Source organism: Oreochromis aureus, linkage group 3, assembly GCF_013358895.1.
Source record: "Oreochromis aureus strain Israel breed Guangdong linkage group 3, ZZ_aureus, whole genome shotgun sequence".
Lineage (NCBI taxonomy): Eukaryota > Metazoa > Chordata > Actinopteri > Cichliformes > Cichlidae > Oreochromis > Oreochromis aureus.
Window position 1 is genome coordinate 128,657,505 of NC_052944.1, and position 18,982 is coordinate 128,676,486.

General features: G+C 47.3%; 1 protein-coding gene across 1 annotated transcript in view; it reads right to left on the bottom strand.

The window, feature by feature from the left end:
• The window catches only part of LOC120438074 (trichohyalin-like), a 66,301-nt gene that overhangs the window by 15,634 nt on the left and 31,685 nt on the right, over positions 1 to 18,982 (bottom strand). The window contains exons 5-10 of the mRNA XM_039608519.1: positions 18,281 to 18,343; positions 17,402 to 17,485; positions 15,629 to 15,691; positions 2,887 to 2,970; positions 2,161 to 2,223; positions 581 to 643 (exon numbers count right to left, since the gene is read on the bottom strand). Coding sequence (XP_039464453.1) covers positions 581 to 643; positions 2,161 to 2,223; positions 2,887 to 2,970; positions 15,629 to 15,691; positions 17,402 to 17,485; positions 18,281 to 18,343 — 420 coding nt within the window. The remainder of the gene's footprint in view (positions 1 to 580; positions 644 to 2,160; positions 2,224 to 2,886; positions 2,971 to 15,628; positions 15,692 to 17,401; positions 17,486 to 18,280; positions 18,344 to 18,982) is intronic.

Below are 18,982 nucleotides of genomic sequence, written 5' to 3' on the forward strand. Positions count from 1 at the left end.
TTGGTTTGTGCTTCAGACAAACATGAACTCAGTTTAATGTAATTCAGTAAATTCTAAATGTTGAAGTGTGATCTTCTTGATGCATGCTTAATCATCCAGGTAAGTCAATCTCCAAAAGTTGATTCTGTTCATCTGGACGTAGTGTTCTGTTGGAGAAATGTTTCGTCACTGATCCAAGTGCCTTCTTCAGTCTCAGCTGACTGCAAGTTTCCCCAGTCTTATAAACAGTACTTTTGCATAATGACTGAAACCAGCCCACTGAAGGAACAATGGGCTGGGAGGTCAGGTCTGTTTATAAGATTGAGGAAACCTGCAGTCAGCTCAGACTGAAGAAGACACTTGGATGAGTGACGAAACTTTTCTCCCACAAAATCCTACGTCCAGATGAACAGGATCAGAACTTTTGGAGAGGTTGAAGTGTGATGTTGATCACATCAAAGCAGTTTTTAATTTCATTGTCTAACATTAACATATTCAGACATAAATATGAATCTGGCAAATTTAATTTGGGGAATTCAGGTCAATCATTAATTACATAAATGTCTATGTTTCTCTTTATATTTTCAGATTCCCACTGTACCTTCTAGCTGCTGCTTCAGCTCATTAGTCTCAGTCTTCTGAGTCTCCAGGTTTTCTTCTTGTTCTGAGAAGATGCAAAATAAAGAAAAACATCTTTCTGACAGCACACAGTGATTCACATGTTTTATCTGTAAATAAGAAAGTAACTGTGACTCTCATTCTGTCCACACTGAGCAGTAGTCTCCTCCATGTCCCCTCATCATCCATCTCACACTAGTGATGGTAAATTTGATTCTTTTTACTGAATCGAGTTTGAATGAGTCACTCACCAAAGTGAATCAGGTTTTTTGAGTCATTTGAGTCACTGAGTCAGTTGACCAGAGGGTGCAAAAAATGTACATTTTCAGTCAAACTTAATTTGTTTCTCTTTTCATGTAAATGCTACTGCTAAGATGAGTGATTGTAAAAGAAAAACAACTATTTTTATGGACCAAAAAAGAGCAAAAGAAATTCTAAAGGGAACATGTACTTGATTTATTTTTATTTTATTTTATTAGTATTTTCCTCAAATGTGTCAAATTTTTATTTTCTCATCTAAATGTCCACTGAGCTGTGAGCCAGGGGGCGGTAATGCACATTAACATTGGTTTCCAACCAAGAAGAAGAAGAAGCTGTGAGCCAGGAGGGAGGGGGTTAGTGAGTCCTGAGTGATTCGTTCATGCTACGATTTAGCACAGGAAGGGAGGGGGTGAGTAGCTAAAATGTGCTGTTAGCATGTTAACAGAGCGATGCTACTGTGAACTGAGGAGCTATTCTCTTGATGTGAGCTTCTACTCAGGGTTTTTCTTCCAGTTCAGAGCAGAAATGTTTTTGTTAAGAAACTGGCTGTTGGTTTTTTCCACACAATTTTAATTATAAGCTAGATATATTTCTACTAATGAAATTAGTTTACTAACAGCAACAGGGATGAGTCAGTGAGTCAGTTGCGCTTGTGAATCATGATTCACGAGTCAGTAAATTGATTCTCGAGTATTGAACGATTCGTTCATGATTCGCGCATCACTATCACACACTGCAGAATAACTTTGGTATATGTGTATTATGTCATACACATATACAGACTTAACATATGACATTCTGTGTAAATTTTCTTTCTGACCATAAGCAGCTTTCTGCATCATCTCTTCAGCATCTTGTACTTGTCATCACACTGTGTTTATGGGCTAAACGAGGAATAATGTCCTTGTAACTAGAACAGATTCTGTAGTACGATTTCATTAACTCATCCAAACAAGGCATTTCGTAGAGGGCTTTTTGAGGATCCCAAACTTGTCCTTAAAATTAGAAAGGAAGTTATTTTGTTGCTTCTGCCAAGACAAGAACCTGTGTTATTCAGTGTTTTAGTTGCATCTTGGTTTGTGCTTCAGACAAACATGAACTTAGTTTAATGTAATTCAGTAAATTCTAAATGTTGAAGTGTGATGTTGATTAGATCAAAGCAGTTTTTAATTTCAGTGTATAACATTAACATATTCAGACATAAATACTAATCTGGGAAATTTGATTTGGGGAATTCAGGCAAATCATTAATTACATAAATGTCTATTTTCCTCTTTGTAATTTCAGATTCCCACACTGTACCTTCTAGCTGCTGCTTCAGCTCATTAGTCTCAGTCTTCTGAGTCTCCAGGTTTTCCTCTTGTTCTGAGAAAATGCAAAATAAAGAAAGAAAATCTTTCTGACAGCACACAGTGCACACACATGTTTTTATCTGTAAGTAAGAAAGTAACTGTGACTCTCATTCTGTGTATGCTACACTGAGCAGTAGTGTCCTCCATGTCCCCTCATCATCCACCTCGCACACTGCAGAACCACAGGACCACACCTCCTGCAGGTGCTGGGTGGAGAATGGTTGAAGGAACAGACTTGTTTGAATGCATTATGGAATACAGCATTCGCTTTGCCTAATGAAGGGGTAACCATCGATATTATTATTCTGTGTATAAAATGTTTCTGACCATAAGTGTCACGGTTCTGGGTCATGTTGACCCAGCTTTCTGTTTCTCATGTTTTGGTGTTTTTCTAGATTATGATTTATGTTCTGATTAATCAGTGATACTGTTTTGATTATGATTATTATTTAGTAGGTTCTGGGTCAGTACAGACCCAGCATTCTGAGTTCTGGTCTATTTTTGAATGAACGTTTTGTTTCTCTGGTGTTTTGATGATGATGATGATTATTATTATTGTTTGAGTTCTATGTGTTATTTTCGGTCTGCCTCTCGGTCTGCGTCTTTGTTTAGTGGTTTCTTGTTTCCTGTTTTATGTCTATTTTTCTCTTTGTAATTTCAGATTCCCACACAGTACCTTCTAGCTGCTGCTTCAGCTTATAAGTCTCAGTCTTCTGTCTCTCCAATTCACGTTTTTGTCTCTCCAGCTTTCCCTCTTGTTCTGAGAAAATGCAAAATAAAGAAAAACATCTTTCTGGCAGCACACAGTGATTCACGTTTGCATCTGTAAGTAAGAAAGTAACTGTGACTTTCATTCTGTGTATGCTACACTGAGCAGTAGTCTCCTCCATGTCCCCTCATCATCCACCTCACACACTGCAGAACCACAGGACCACACTGTTAGATTTGTATTGTGATTGTCATTTATGCTTAGAAATATCTACTCATATATTCTTAGAGTTTTATAATTAGGTGTAGAGTGATAGGAGGTTTGATCCTTAATAGTCTGCAAGCTTTTGTCATGGTTCTGGGTCGGTGACCCAGTGTTTTTGATTTTGTACTCTTATTTTTGATATTATGAATTATGACAGTTTGTTTTGGTTTCCCAAGTGTTCATTCTGTGCTCCCTCTGTTTTCCGTCGTCCCTGCCTGTGTATCCCCTCTAGTGTGGTCAGGTCCCTGTGTGAAGCCCGCGTCTCGGAGTCTGTGTCCTTGGGGTGTGTGTGTGTGTGTGTGTGTGTGTGTTTCCTGTTTTATTTTGAAGGTCCGTGTCTTATGTGAAGGTGTCCTGCTTTGCTTCCCTGTCTCGTCAGTCCTGATTTCTCCCAGCTGTGCCCTCCTTCTGTGTCTCATTCCCCTCGTTACTTCCCAGTGTATTTAAACCCTGTGTTTCTCTGAGTCTGTGTCGCGTCGTCCCTCAAGCTGTGTGTTTCCTCGTGTGCCTCTCTGTCAAGTGTAAGTTTATATTTCCCAGTTTAGTTTAGTTTGTATGCCTTTTTCCCTGCCAGCCAATAAAGCTGTGACTTTGAGTTTACACCTTGAGTCTGTGCGCCTGCATTTTGAGTCCCCATCTCCAGCCTGCCACACAGCGTTTTGTGACAGAACGACGCGACCAAACATGGACTCAGCAGGCTCTGCCCGGGAAGTTGATTTTGCCCGCATCCAAGGTCTGGTGGACCGGATTTCCCACACCAATGATGTTCGGGCCATGACCGTGGGAATCAAAGCCATTGAAGCCATCCTCGAGAGGAACCCCCACTTTGGTCAACTCAGAGGATTTATGGACTCACTGAACATAATACGCGAGGCCCGGGAGGTACTGCAAGCCCGAGAGCTAGGCATTTTCGCCCGCACCCGGTATTCAGTGCAGAAGCCACTAGCGCCGCAGCCTCAGATGGAGCTCTCCGCAACGCAGCAGCGGCCATTAAAGCGGAGGGGGGTTTCCACGCCACGGCTGAATTCTTCTCTCACCACGTCCAGCTCTGCCCACCGCTCACCTGCCTCTTTCCTCGCAGCGATGTGGTCAGAGGAGGAGTCGGATTCGACCTCTCCGCCATTACCGACAACCGCCTCTATCTCCGCTCCCATTCCCAGGGGGAAGCGGCGGCAGCACAGGCAGCGAAAAGTGCCACCACCAGAACCCAGGACCTCACCATTGCAAACGCCCATGGCAAGCGTAAGTGAAACCGTACGGTCTATTGGGTCTGAAGGCCCAAGGTCTGCTTGTGTTATGGCAGAGAAGAAAAAGACTGTTTTCTCTGAGACCAAAACTTCCCATTTGGGTAACCTAAACGACTGTTCTCCTCATGCTTCCCCTAGCCATAACCATGCTAAGAACTGTGGTAATTCTGTTCCGTTTGAGCCTGGACTAATTAACTCCGTGTCTGCTAGCTCAGAGGATGTTAAGTCGGGGATTATTAATTCAGAGACTGTTTTTCCAAAAGCTGCCCAGCCTGAAGCTCACTTAGCTGCCCAGCCTGAAGCTCACTTAGCTGCCCAGCCTGAAGCTCACTTAGCTGCCCAGCCTGAAGCTCACTTAGCTGCCCAGCCTGAAGCTCACTTAGCTGCCCAGCCTGAAGCTCACTTAGCTGCCCAGCCTGAAGCTCCATCATCCGCACTACCACCTGTTTCTCTTCCACCTCAACCATTACTACACTCAGCCATTCAGGTTGCTACTCAGTCAATCATTCAACCTATTGCCCTGCCATTAATGCACTCTGTAGCTGAGCCATTAGCCGCCCGGCCCGCAGCCAATTCCGCCACTTCTCCACCCGTTACACCTCCACCACAACCGTCACTGCAGTCCCCAGTTCAGTCTCCTGCTGCTCAGCTGTCCCCAGTGCAGCCTCCACTAGTTCAGTCCCCAGTGTCGTCTGTACAGTCTCCCTTAGCGCAGACATCTACTCCACCACCGATTCCATCCTCACCACCCTCACTACTGCCATCAGTTCAGTCTCCAGCTCAGCTCCCTGTAGCACAGCTCTCTATAGCACAACCACCAGCTCCACTTTCTCCCCAACCGTCATTACTACCTCTAGTTCAGTTTCCTGCGCAGTCACCCCTAGTTAATTCCCCTGTGAAGTCATCAACTCCACCACCAACTCCTCTCTCACCACAACCATCACTGCTATCCCCTGTTCAGTCCCCTGCAGCTCGGCTTTCCCCAGTGCAGCCTCCAGTGTCTCCCGTTCAGTCTCCCCTAGTGCCGTCATCTTCTTCACCACCATTAGTAGCTCAGCTTCCCGTATCTCCGGTAGCCCAGCCCGCACCTGAACCTTTAGCTCAGTCCCCTGTAGCAGCTCAGTCCTCTGGTCAGCTTAACATTCAGCCAGTGGTCTCAATACCCTCTGGCTCTACATCAGCTCCCGCTGGAAGCTCGGATGAGCACCAGCACTCCACGGCTCCCACGCCGTCACCTGCCTTGCCCGCTGGGGGTTCTGGTGAGCCCGGCCAGCCCTTCCTCGTCTCCGCTGGAGGGTCCGAGGGGCCCGTTCAGCCACCCGTCTCCGCTGGAGGGTCCGAGGGGCCCGTTCAGCCACCCGTCTCCGCTGGAGGGTCCGAGGGGCCCGTTCAGCCACCCGTCTCCGCTGGAGGGTCCGAGGGCCCGTTCAGCCACCCGTCTCCGCTGGAGGGTCCGAGGGGCCCGTTCAGCCACCCGTCTCCGCTGGAGGGTCCGAGGGGCCCGTTCAGCCACCCGTCTCCGCTGGAGGGTCCGAGGCCCGTTCAGCCACCCGTCTCCGCTGGAGGTCCGGGGCCCGTTCAGCCACCCGTCTCCGCTGGAGGGTCCGAGGGGCCCGTTCAGCCACCCGTCTCCGCTGGAGGGTCCGAGGGGCCCGTTCAGCCGCCTTCGTCATCCTCGCCTGCAGCGGCCCCCGAGCCTTCGTCATCCTCGCCTGCAGCGGCCCCCGAGCCTTCGTCATCCACGCCTGCAGCGGCCCCCGAGCCTTCGTCATCCACGCCTGCAGCGGCCCCCGAGCCTTCGTCATCCACGCCTGCAGCGGCCCCCGAGCCTTCGTCATCCACGCCTGCAGCGGCCTCTGCTTCAGCCTCGCCGCCCACGCCCGGTCCAGCCTTCGAGCCTTCAGCCTCGCCGCCCGGTCTAGCCTCTGCTTCGGCTTCAACGTCGCCCGGTCCAGCCTCTGCTTCGGCTTCAACGTCGCCCGGTCCAGCCTCTGCTTCGGCTTCAACGTCGCCCGGTCCAGCCTCTGCTTCGGCTTCAACGTCGCCTGGTCCTGTGGCTGCCACGCCCCCGTCTGTTCCTGCCTCGTCAGTTGGAGGGCCCGAGGAGCCCGTCCAGCCACCTGCTGCAGCCTCACCTGCATCGGCTCCGGCTTCGCCTGGCGCAGCCTCTGCATCAGCCTCTGCATCAGCCTCACCTGCATCGGCTTCGGCTTCGCCTGGCGCAGCCTCTGCATCAGCCTCTGCATCAGCCTCTGCATCAGCCTCTGCATCAGCCTCTGCATCAGCCTCTGCATCAGCCTCTGCATCAGCCTCTGCATCAGCCTCTGCATCAGCCTCTGCATCAGCCTCTGCATCAGCCTCTGCATCAGCCTCTGCATCGGCTTCGGCTTCGCCTGGCGCAGCCTCTATCTTGCCTGGAGCTGCGGGGGCCTCGCCGTTCTCAGGTCACCAACTGCCGCCTCGGCGTCGCCGGCCGCTTTCCAGGCCTCTGAGTCGGCATCATGGCCGTCGAGGACGGCCCCCCGAACTGCTTCCACGTCGCCGCCGTCCGCACGGCCGGCCCCCCGAACTGCTTCCACGTCGCCGCCGTTGCTGTCCGCACGGTCGGCCCCCCGAGCTGCTTCTACGTCGCCGCCGTTGCTGTCCGCACGGTCGGCCCCCTGAGCTGCTTCTCGTCATCGCGGCCGTTGGTTTCTGCACGGCGGCCTCCTGACCGGCTCTGTCGCCTGTGCCACCCACCTGGTCGGCCCCGACCGTTTGACTTATGAACTTTTGTGCCGGCGACCTCCTCGGTCGGCCCCTGAACTGTTTTTCTGTTGCCGCCGTTGCCGTCCGCACAGTGGGGCCCCTGACTTCCTGCTGAACTGTTCTTTGTGCGCCAGTGTTTTTTGTGCACGTGTCGTTTTTGGGCTCCTGGTGCTCCTGTTTTGTTTCGCCTCGGGCCCTCCTTCCTGGGCCCCCGCCGCCCACCCTGGTCGGGTTGTTTTCTGTTTTTGGTCGTTTTTGTTTTCTTGTGTTGGGCTGTCTGGGGCCAGCCCTTGTGGGGGGGGTACTGTCATGGTTCTGGGTCGGTGACCCAGTGTTTTTGATTTTGTACTCTTATTTTTGATATTATGAATTATGACAGTTTGTTTTGGTTTCCCAAGTGTTCATTCTGTGCTCCCTCTGTTTTCCGTCGTCCCTGCCTGTGTATCCCCTCTAGTGTGGTCAGGTCCCTGTGTGAAGCCCGCGTCTCGGAGTCTGTGTCCTTGGGGTGTGTGTGTGTGTGTGTGTGTGTGTGTGTGTGTGTTTCCTGTTTTATTTTGAAGGTCCGTGTCTTATGTGAAGGTGTCCTGCTTTGCTTCCCTGTCTCGTCAGTCCTGATTTCTCCCAGCTGTGCCCTCCTTCTGTGTCTCATTCCCCTCGTTACTTCCCAGTGTATTTAAACCCTGTGTTTCTCTGAGTCTGTGTCGCGTCGTCCCTCAAGCTGTGTGTTTCCTCGTGTGCCTCTCTGTCAAGTGTAAGTTTATATTTCCCAGTTTAGTTTAGTTTGTATGCCTTTTTCCCTGCCAGCCAATAAAGCTGTGACTTTGAGTTTACACCTTGAGTCTGTGCGCCTGCATTTTGAGTCCCCATCTCCAGCCTGCCACACAGCGTTTTGTGACAGCTTTGTGTGCATTCCAGGGTGTTCTGGTATTCAAACCCACATCCTGGGAGCATGGGAGAGGTCGTACCTTGTTTTATTGTTTTATGGTAGGATAAACGTATCTATGTCTGTTTTAGGCTAAGTGCATTTTGTTTAGATGAACTGCTGGACTTCCAGGCCAGCAGGTTTAGGAAGTCATTAATGGGTACACACACACACACACACACACACACACACACACACACACACACACACACACACACACACACACACACACACACACACACACACACACACACACACACACACACACACACACACACACACACACACACACACACACACACACACACGGTATGTTATATGTTAATGAACCTATGCATATTCATGTAACCACAATAAAAGAGCAGTGTTACGGGAGAGCGGATGAGAGCAACTGGGGTCAAGCGAAGGAACGGCGCCTGTCCAGTTCTCTCCCGTGCACGTGAAACATAAAGAATGTTGCCTACTCGTGTCTTGCTTTGCTGTGTAATTACATTGCCTTCAACTTTCCAGCGGATAGGTTTGTAGCTTGAACCTATCACACACCTCCTACAGGTGCTGGGTGGAGAATGTTTGAAGGAACAGACTTGCTTGACTGCATTACGGAATACAGCATTCGCTTTGCCTAATGAAGGAGTAACCATCAATATTATTATTCTGTGTAAATTTTCTTTCTGACCATAAGCAGCTTTCTGCATCACCTCTTCAGCATCTTGTACTTGTCATCAGACTGTGTTAATGGCTAAACGAGGAATAATGTCCTTGTAACTAGAACAGATTCTGTAGTACGATTTCATTAACTCATTCAAACAAGGCATTTCGTAGAGGGCTTTTTGAGGATCCCAAACTTGTCCTTAAAATTAGAAAGGAAGTTATTTTGTTGCTTCTGCCAAGACAAGAACCTGTGTTATTCAGTGTTTTAGTTGCATCTTGGTTTGTGCTTCAGACAAACATGAACTCAGTTTAATGTAATTCAGTAAATTCTAAATGTTGAAGTGTGATCTTCTTGATGCATGCTTAATCATCCAGGTAAGTCAATCTCCAAAAGTTGATTCTGTTCATCTGGACGTTGCGTTCTGTTGGAGTGTGACGCAGTTACACCGTCCCAGGCCGCAGACAGCTGATCTGGGCGCATACACGCACCACCATTAGTTTCTACCATTACCGTGGCTGCGCGTCTTTTCGTCGACGGGCGGATAAACAAAAGGGGTGAGAGGTATATTTTGAGCGGCGCAGAGGGTGGCCAACATATTTTCCCCACTTACCTTAAATAAAGCCGGTCGCATAGACTCGCTGTGATCGCCGATTATACGGGTGGTTATGCAAGCCGATGGTATGGTGTTCCGGGGTTCAAATAGTGGGTTCGCGCGTGCTTGAAAGGTCATGTGAACTGCATTATTTTTGTTTGTTTTTTTTTTGTTATTGTGAAACACTGTAGGCTGCCTGGAATTGGCCATCAATATCTGTATATACATATAAATGTATTGTAGGAATACAGCGGGAAATAAGCTGTGGGAAAAAGAATGTTTGGGAAAAGAAATAATAAAGAGATGACTATTATGCCTAGTGGGAGGGACAATGGGGTATAAAAGAGGCTGTCAGGGCCTACCTGAGGAGGCGGTGAGATGTTACAGAGAGGGTAACATGCAGACTGTGTTTTGTATATAGATGTTTGTTTCGTGTTGAATTAAGTTAGTTTTCTATTTTCTTTGTAAATAACCTTTTGTGCACCTGGGAGGCCGGCAGAATAAACTATCTACACTGAATGCTTCCTGACTACGCCTGTATTTGTTTGTTTAAGAGAGGACCCCGCGACATATGGTGTCAGGAGTGGGATGGCTAGTCGGAAGAGGAATACGCGCCTCCCAGTTAAGCACACAGGGCTGCGGTCCCAGCAGCATGAGCTTCCAGAGGAGAAGACAGCAGAGGAGCTGGCATGGGACACAGTACCAGCGTCGTCTTCTTCAGCTGAGGAGGAGGAGGTTTCTGGCAGGTTTGGTCCAGCAGTGCCTACAGCTTCGACCACAGCACGTGACCCAAATGGAGAGCTGATTGCGATGATGAGGGACTTCCTGGCGGGACAGCAAAGGAGAGAGGAGGTTTTTTTGGCAGAACTCAGGGGGCTGAGGACTGGTCAGGAAAGCCCAGCCCAAGCACCAGCCGGAGCAAGCAACGGCCATGCCAAGCACCGCAACCGCAAGCAGCCCCAGAATGGTACTGCCTACACCTGCATGCCAAAGAGGATACCAGGGTTCCCCAGAGGCGGTTCCCTCTCGTCAGTCACAAGCAGTGACCAACAGACTCGACCAGCCATTCTCAGAGTGGATGTGACCTGCTGGGCCAAAAATTCCACCCTATCAGTTGGGGGAAGACATTGAGAACTATTTATTGCGTTTTGAGCGAGTTGCCAAAACCTGGAGATGGCCAGAGAGTGAATGGGCCTGTCGTCTGGTTCCACTGCTATCGGGGAAGGCGTTGGAGGCATACACTGCAATGGATGAAGAAAGAGCCCATCATTATGACGGTTTAAAAGCTGCATTGCTAACCAAATTTGACATTTCCCCTGAGACATATCGGCAGACGTTCCGGTACAATACAGTTCCACCTGGGGAGAGCCCCACTGAGACCTATTATCGCTTGAAGGGCCTCTATCGGCGCTGGATTCGACCTGAGCAGCATACTAAAGAAGAGATGGGAGAAGCTATCATCTTGGAGCAGTTGATCCGGGTACTTCCAGGGGAGGTGAGGACCTGGGTGAGGGAGCATGAGCCGGCAGATGGACTGACCGCTGCTAAGCTGGTGTCACAGTACTTCAATGCGCGTAAAGGAGCACCACCTGCATGCTCATCTGGGACGCCACAGCGACCACCACTTCCATCATCGGGTCTGCTGAAGAGGGAGAGCAACCCAGAGCCACCAGAAAACCCCAGGGCATCAAACTTACGAGCAGCGGGTAAGGACTTTCTTTGTTATTATTGCCAGCAGCCAGGTCATAAAGCCTCGGTATGCCCTATCCGGAAGGCTAAAGTCACTGGTGCCTGCTATGCACCCCGGCTGGAGATGGAGCCCACAAGAGTCCAGCCAGTGGATGTGCAACGCTATAAAAAAGTAAAGGTAAATGGTCAGCAGGCTACTGCTTTGCTGGACACTGGTAGTTTTATGTCTTTGATTAAGCATAGTTTGGTACCAGTGAACAGTGTGGACTATAGCAGACAGGAAGAAGTTTTATGTGTGCATGGTGATAAACATCCATACCCAAAAGTGGAGGTAACAGTGACTATTAATGAACAGCCTTACCTGTTGTCAGTTGGGGTGGTACAGAACTTGCCTGTAGAGGTTATTCTGGGGATGGACTTGCCTGTACTCATGGACTTGCTGCAAGAAAAAGAAGAACAGTGGAAAGAGACTGATGTGGGGGATAAGGGGAATGCTAAATTAAATGTGTCTGGCTCAGCGTCACTAGAGCCCAGGTGAAGGCGGGATGCCAACCCTTGCCAGACTTTGACAGTAGTCTGTGTGAGGGTGGCACTAATGGGCCAAGAAAATCCCGTCGCCAACGCCGCTTTGAGAAGCAGCTATGGTCAAAGGGGCCGGACACTAAGAGCATAAAATGGGATGTACCAGAAAATATCACTTTGTTGCAAAGGGAGGATGAAACATTGAAAGTTTTGTTTGCTAATGTGACTGAAGGGGGAACTGGAAAATGGGGAGGGAAAGAGAAGTTCATTGTTGACAAAAATGTGTTGTATGCAGTTGACGGTGACCACCAATGGCTTGTGATACCTTCTAGTTGTAGACCCCTCATTATGCACCTAGCACATACCCTCCCCTGGGCAGGACATCTGGGTCGCCAAAAAACCTATATGCGAGTTAGCTCACGTTTCTTTTGGCCGTCAATGTACACAGACATACAACAATATTGCCGTACCTGCCCTACTTGCCAGAAAACTTGTCCAGTCCGCAAGTCTGACAGGGCCCTGCTACAGCCACTGCCTGTCATCTCCACCCCCTTTCGTAGAATAGCTATGGACATTGTGGGTCCTCTGGTAAAAAGTAGTCGGGGTCATCAGTACATTTTGGTCGTGTGTGATTATGCGACTCGTTTCCCAGAAGCTTTCCCTCTGCGTGAGGTCACGGCACCCAATGTTGTGCGCACACTGGTACAGCTGTTCTCCCGGGTGGGGATACCAGATGAGATTTTGACAGACCAAGGGACTAACTTTACCTCTAGGTTGATGCAGCTCTTCCACAACCAGCTAGGCATCTCTGCCATCAGGATGTCACCTTACCATCCACAGACAGATGGGTTGGTGGAGAGGTTCAACCAAACTCTGAAGAGGATGCTGCAGAAGTTTGTGTCAGACACTGGGAAAGACTGGGACCAGTGGCTTCCCTTCCTGCTGTTTGCGTACAGAGAAGTTCCCCAGGCTTCCACTGGTTTCTCACCATTCGAGCTACTCTATGGTTGGGATGTGCAGGGGCCGTTGGATCTCCTCCGGAAGGGTTGGGAGTCTCCTGCTTCTGCTCCAAATGATAAAGGAGTGGTGCAATTTGTGCTAGAAATGAAAGAACGGTTGGGAAGATACCATGAAGAGGCCGAGGTCAACCTGCGAGACGCTCAAAGAAGCCAGAAGACCTGGTATGACCAACAGGCCCGGCAACGTGAATTTCAACCTGGTCAAAAGGCATTGTTACTTCTCCCTTCAGCCAACAGTAAACTTCTGGCGAAATGGCAAGGGCCATACACAGTTCTTCGCAGAATGGGGCCAGTGACCTATGAGATTTATCATCCCGGAAAGAAGAAACCGAAGCAGACTTACCATGTGAATCTCCTGAAAGAATGGGAAGAGCGTGCCCACCAGGCCCCTGCGAAAGCTCTGATGGCAAGAGAAGTGCCAAGAGAAGGGCAGACAGAACCCGAGCAGGGATCCGATCCAATGTCTCCGGTGCTGACTCATCTTACCCCACAGCAGGCTGCTGAGCTACTCCAAATCCTTCTGGAGACGCCATCTCTGTGTTCAGGTAACCCCGGCAGGACCACCCTTGTCGAACATGTGATACACCTAAAGAATGGACATTCCATCCGCCAACGTCCATACCGAGTTCCACAGCACTTAGTGGATAAACTGCAACAGGAGGTGGAGAAGATGCTGGAGCTTGGGGTGATAGAGCCGTCCTGCTCAGAGTGGTGTAGCCCGGTGGTCATCATCTTCAAGAAAGATGGCTCACTACGCATCTGCATTGATTTCCGGAAGCTTAATTCCATTTCAGAGTTTGATGCCTACCCCATGCCTCGAATCGAGGATTTGCTGGAGAAGATTGGAGCAGCCAGGTATATCACCACCCTGGATCTGTGCAAAGGTTACTGGCAAGTGCCACTGGAGGAGTCTTCTCGACCATACACCGCCTTCAGGACACCTGCCGGCCTGTTCCGGTTCACGGTGATGCCGTTTGGGCTACATGGGGCACCGGCCACCTTCCAAAGGCTGATGGACAAATTACTACAGGGGTGTGACCCCTATAGTGCCGCCTACCTGGATGATGTAGTGATCTTCAGCAACACCTGGGAAGAGCATCTGCAGCACCTGTCCGATGTCCTGGGAAGAATCCATAAGACAGGGTTGACCCTCAACCCCTCTAAATGTGAGTGGGCACGGCAGGAGACCCGCTACCTGGGCTACCAAGTGGGCAGAGGTGAGGTGCGTCCGCAGATGGATAACGTGGAAGCCATCCAGGACTGCCCTCGGCCTCGCACCAAAAAGGAAGTCCGGTGTTTCCTGGGGCTGGTTGGCTGGTACCCAAGGTTTGTGCCCCAGTTTGCGACTATTGCGGCCCCCCTTACTGCGTTGACCAGCAAGGACCAGCGGAATCCTGTCACATGGACAGCGGAATGTGAACAAGCTTTCAAAAGGCTAAAAACCTGCCTGTGTACGACCCCAGTTCTCAGGAGCCCAGACTTCAGGAAGAAATTTCTGGTCCAGGTGGGTGCCTCCACAATCGGCCTGGGAGGAGTGCTGGCCCAAGGGGACCCTGGAGAAGAGCATCCGGTCCTATACCTAAGCCGCAAGCTGCTGCCACGAGAGACCCACTACTCAACTGTGGAGAAGGAGGCCTTGGCCATTAAGTGGGCACTGGAGAAACTCAGGGATTATTTGCTTGGAAGGGAGTTTGAGTTGGAAACTGATCACCGAGCGCTCACCTGGATCCATTCCATGAAGGACCATAACAGTCGACTGACACGCTGGTACCTTTCTCTGCAGCCTTTCAGATTCACCATCCGTCACAGACCAGGCAAGCTCAATGTAGTGGCAGATTATCTTTCCAGGTTGCCGCACAATGCCAACCTCCGGGTGGAAGGGGATGATATGACGGAGTTACACCGTCCCGGGCCGCAGACAGCTGATCTGGGTGCATACACGCACCACCACCATTAGTTTCTACCATTACCGTGGCTGCGCGTCTTTTCGTCGACCGGGCGGATTTACAAAAGGGGTGAGAGGTATATTTTGAGCAGCGCAGAGGGTGGCCAACATATTTTCCCCACTTACCTTTAATAAAGCCGGTCGCGTAGACTCGCTGTGATCGCTGATTATACGGGTGGTTATGCAAGCCGATGGTATGGTGTTCCGGGGTTCAAATAGTGGGTTCGCGCGCGCTTGAAAGGTCATGTGAACTGCATTATTTTTGTTTGTTTTTTTTTTTGTTATTGTGAAACACTGTAGGCTGCCTGGAATTGGCCATCAATATCTGTATATACATATAAATGTATTGTAGGAATACAGCGGGAAATAAGCTGTGGGAAAAAGAATGTTTGGGAAAAGAAATAATAAAGAGATGACTATTATGCCTAGTGGGAGGGGCGATGGGGTATAAAAGAGGCTGTCAGGGCCTACCTGAGGAGGCGGTGAGATGTTACAGAGAGGGTAACATGCAGACTGTGTTTTGTATATAGATGTTTGTTTCGTGTTGAATTAAGTTAGTTTTCTATTTTCTTTGTAAATAACCTTTTGTGCACCTGGGAGGCCGGCAGAATAAACTATCCACACTGAATGCTTCCTGACTACGCCTGTATTTGTTTGTTTAAGAGAGGACCCTGCGACATGGAGAAATGTTTCGTCACTGATCCAAGTGCCTTCTTCAGTCTCAGCTGACTGCAAGTTTCCCCAGTCTTATAAACAGTACTTTTGCATAATGACTGAAACCAGCCCACTGAAGGAACAATGGGCTGGGAGGTCAGGTCTGTTTATAAGATTGAGGAAACCTGCAGTCAGCTCAGACTGAAGAAGACACTTGGATGAGTGACGAAACTTTTCTCCCACAAAATCCTACGTCCAGATGAACAGGATCAGAACTTTTGGAGAGGTTGAAGTGTGATGTTGATCGGATCAAAGCAGTTTTTAATTTCATTGTCTAACATTAACATATTCAGACATAAATACGAATCTGGCAAATGTAATTTGGGGAATTCAGGTCCATCATTAATTACATAAATGTCTATCTTTCTCTTTATATTTTCAGATTCCCACTGTACCTTCTAGCTGCTGCTTCAGCTCATTAGTCTCAGTCTTCTGAGTCTCCAGGTTTTCTTCTTGTTCTGAGAAGATGCAAAATAAAGAAAAACATCTTTCTGACAGCACACAGTGATTCACATGTTTTATCTGTAAATAAGAAAGTAACTGTGACTCTCATTCTGTCCACACTGAGCAGTAGTCTCCTCCATGTCCCCTCATCATCTAGGGTTTGAGAGTAACGAAATTTCTATTCTCTGTATGTCCTGTACATGTGGCAGAATTGACAAATAAAGTTGACTTTGACTTTGACTTTGATCATCCATCTCACACTAGTGATGGTAAATTTGATTCTTTTTACTGAATCGAGTTTGAATGAGTCAGTCACCAAAGTGAATCAGGTTTTTTGAGTCATTTGAGTCACTGAGTCAGTTGACCAGAGGGTGCAAAAAATGTACATTTTCAGTCAAACTTAATTTGTTTCTCTTTTCATGTAAATGCTACTGCTAAGATGAGTGATTGTAAAAGAAAAAACTATTTTTATGGAGCAAAAAAGAGCAAAAAGAATTCTAAAGGGAACATGTACTTGATTTATTTTTATTTTATTTTATTAGTATTTTCCTCAAATGTGTCAAATTTTTATTTTCTCATCTAAATGTCCACTGAGCTGTGAGCCAGGGGGCGGTAATGCACATTAACATTGGTTTCCAACCAAGAAGAAGAAGAAGCTTTGAGCCAGGGGGGAGGGGGTTAGTGAGTCCTGAGTGATTCGTTCATGCTACGATTTAGCACAGGAAGGGAGGGGGTGAGTAGCTAAAATGCGCTGTTAGCATGTTAGCAGAGCGATGCTACTGTGAACTGAGGAGCTATTCTCTTGATGTGAGCTTCTACTCAGGGTTTTTCTTCCAGTTCAGAGCAGAAATGTTTTTGTTAAGAAACTGGCTGTTGGTTTTTTCCACACAATTTTAATTATAAGCTAGATATATTTCTACTAATGAAATTAGTTTACTAACAGCAACACGGATGATTCAGTGAGTCACTTGGGCTTGTGAATCATGATTCACGAGTCAGTAAATTGATTCTCGAGTATTGAACGATTCGTTCATGATTCGCGCATCACTATCACACACTGCAGAACCACAGGACCACACCTCCTACAGGTGCTGGGTGGAGAATGGTTGAAGGAACAGACATGTTTGAATGCATTACGGAATACAGCATTCGCTTTGCCTAATGAAGGGGTAACCATCGATATTATGTCATACACATATACAGACACAACATATGACATTCTGTGTAAATTTTCTTTCTGACCATAAGCAGCTTTCTGCATCATCTCTTCAGCATCTTGTACTTGTCATCACACTGTGTTTATGGGCTAAACGAGGAATAATGTCCTTGTAACTAGAACAGATTCTGTAGTACGATTTCATTAACTCATCCAAACAAGGCTTTTCGTAGAGGGCTTTTTGAGGATCCCAAACTTGTCCTTAAAATTAGAAAGGAAGTTATTTTGTTGCTTCTGCCAAGACAAGAACCTGTGTTATTCAGTGTTTTAGTTTCATCTTGGTTTGTGCTTCAGACAAACATGAACTCAGTTTAATGTAATTCAGTAAATTCTAAATGTTGAACTGTGATGTTGATCACATCAAAGCAGTTTTTAATTTCTGTGTATAACATTAACATATTCAGACATAAATACTAATCTGGGAAATTAAATTTGGGGTATTCAGGCCAATCATTAATCGCATAAATGTCTATTTTCCTCTTTGTAAGTTCAGATTCCCACACTGTACCTTCTAGCTGCTGCTTCAGCTCATAAGTCTCAGTCTTCTGAGTCTCCAATTCACGTTTTTGTCTCTCCAGGTTTTCTTCTTGTTCTGAGAAAATGCAAAATGAAGAAAGAAAATCGTTTTGACAGCACACAGTGATTCACATGTTTTTATCTGTAAGTAAGAAAGTAACTGTGACTCTCATTCTGTGTATGCTACACTGAGCAGTAGTCTCCTCCATGTCCCCTCATCATCCACCTCGCACACTGCAGAACCACAGGACCACACCTCCTACAGGTGCTGGGTGGAGAATGGTTGAAGGAACAGACTTGTTTGAATGCATTACGGAATACAGCATTCGCTTTGCCTAATGAAGGAGTAACCATCGATATTATTATTCTGTGTAAATTTTCTTTCTGACCATAAGCAGCTTTCTGCATCACCTCTTCAGCATCTTGTACTTGTCATCACACTGTGTTTATGGGCTAAACGAGGAATAATGTCCTTGTAACTAGAACAGATTCTGTAGTACGATTTCATTAACTCATCCAAACAAGGCATTTCGTAGAGGGCTTTTTGAGGATCCCAAACTTGTCCTTAAAATTAGAAAGGAAGTTATTTTGTTGCTTCTGCCAAGACAAGAACCTGTGTTATTCAGTGTTTTAGTTGCATCTTGGTTTGTGCTTCAGACAAACATGAACTCAGTTTAATGTAATTCAGTAAATTCTAAATGTTGAAGTGTGATGTTGATTAGATCAAAGCAGTTTTTAATTTCAGTGTATAACATTAACATATTCAGACATAAATACTAATCTGGGAAATTTGATTTGGGGAATTCAGGCAAATCATTAATTACATAAATGTCTATCTTTCTCTTTATATTTTCAGATTCCCACACTGTACCTTCTAGCTGCTGCTTCAGCTCATTAGTCTCAGTCTTCTGAGTCTCCAGGTTTTCCTCTTGTTCTGAGAAAATGCAAAATAAAGAAAGAAAATCATTTTGACAGCACACAGTGCACACACATGTTTTTATCTGTAAATAAGAAAGTAACTGTGACTCTCATTCTGTGTATGCTACACTGAGCAGTAGTGTCCTCCATGTCCCCTCATCATCCACCTCGCACACTGCAGAACCACAGGACCACACCTCCTGCAGGTGCTGGGTGGAGAATGGTTGAAGGAACAGACATGTTTGAATGCATTACGGAATACAGCATTCGCTTTGCCTAATGAAGGGGTAACCATCGATATTATGTCATACACATATACAGACACAACATATGACATTCTGTGTAAATTTTCTTTCTGACCATAAGCAGCTTTCTGCATCATCTCTTCAGCATCTTGTACTTGTCATCACACTGTGTTTATGGGCTAAACGAGGAATAATGTCCTTGTAACTAGAACAGATTCTGTAGTACGATTTCATTAACTCATCCAAACAAGGCATTTCGTAGAGGGCTTTTTGAGGATCCCAAACTTGTCCTTAAAATTAGAAAGGAAGTTATTTTGTTGCTTCTGCCAAGACAAGAACCTGTGTTATTCAGTGTTTTAGTTGCATCTTGGTTTGTGCTTCAGACAAACATGAAAAAAATAGGTACCCAC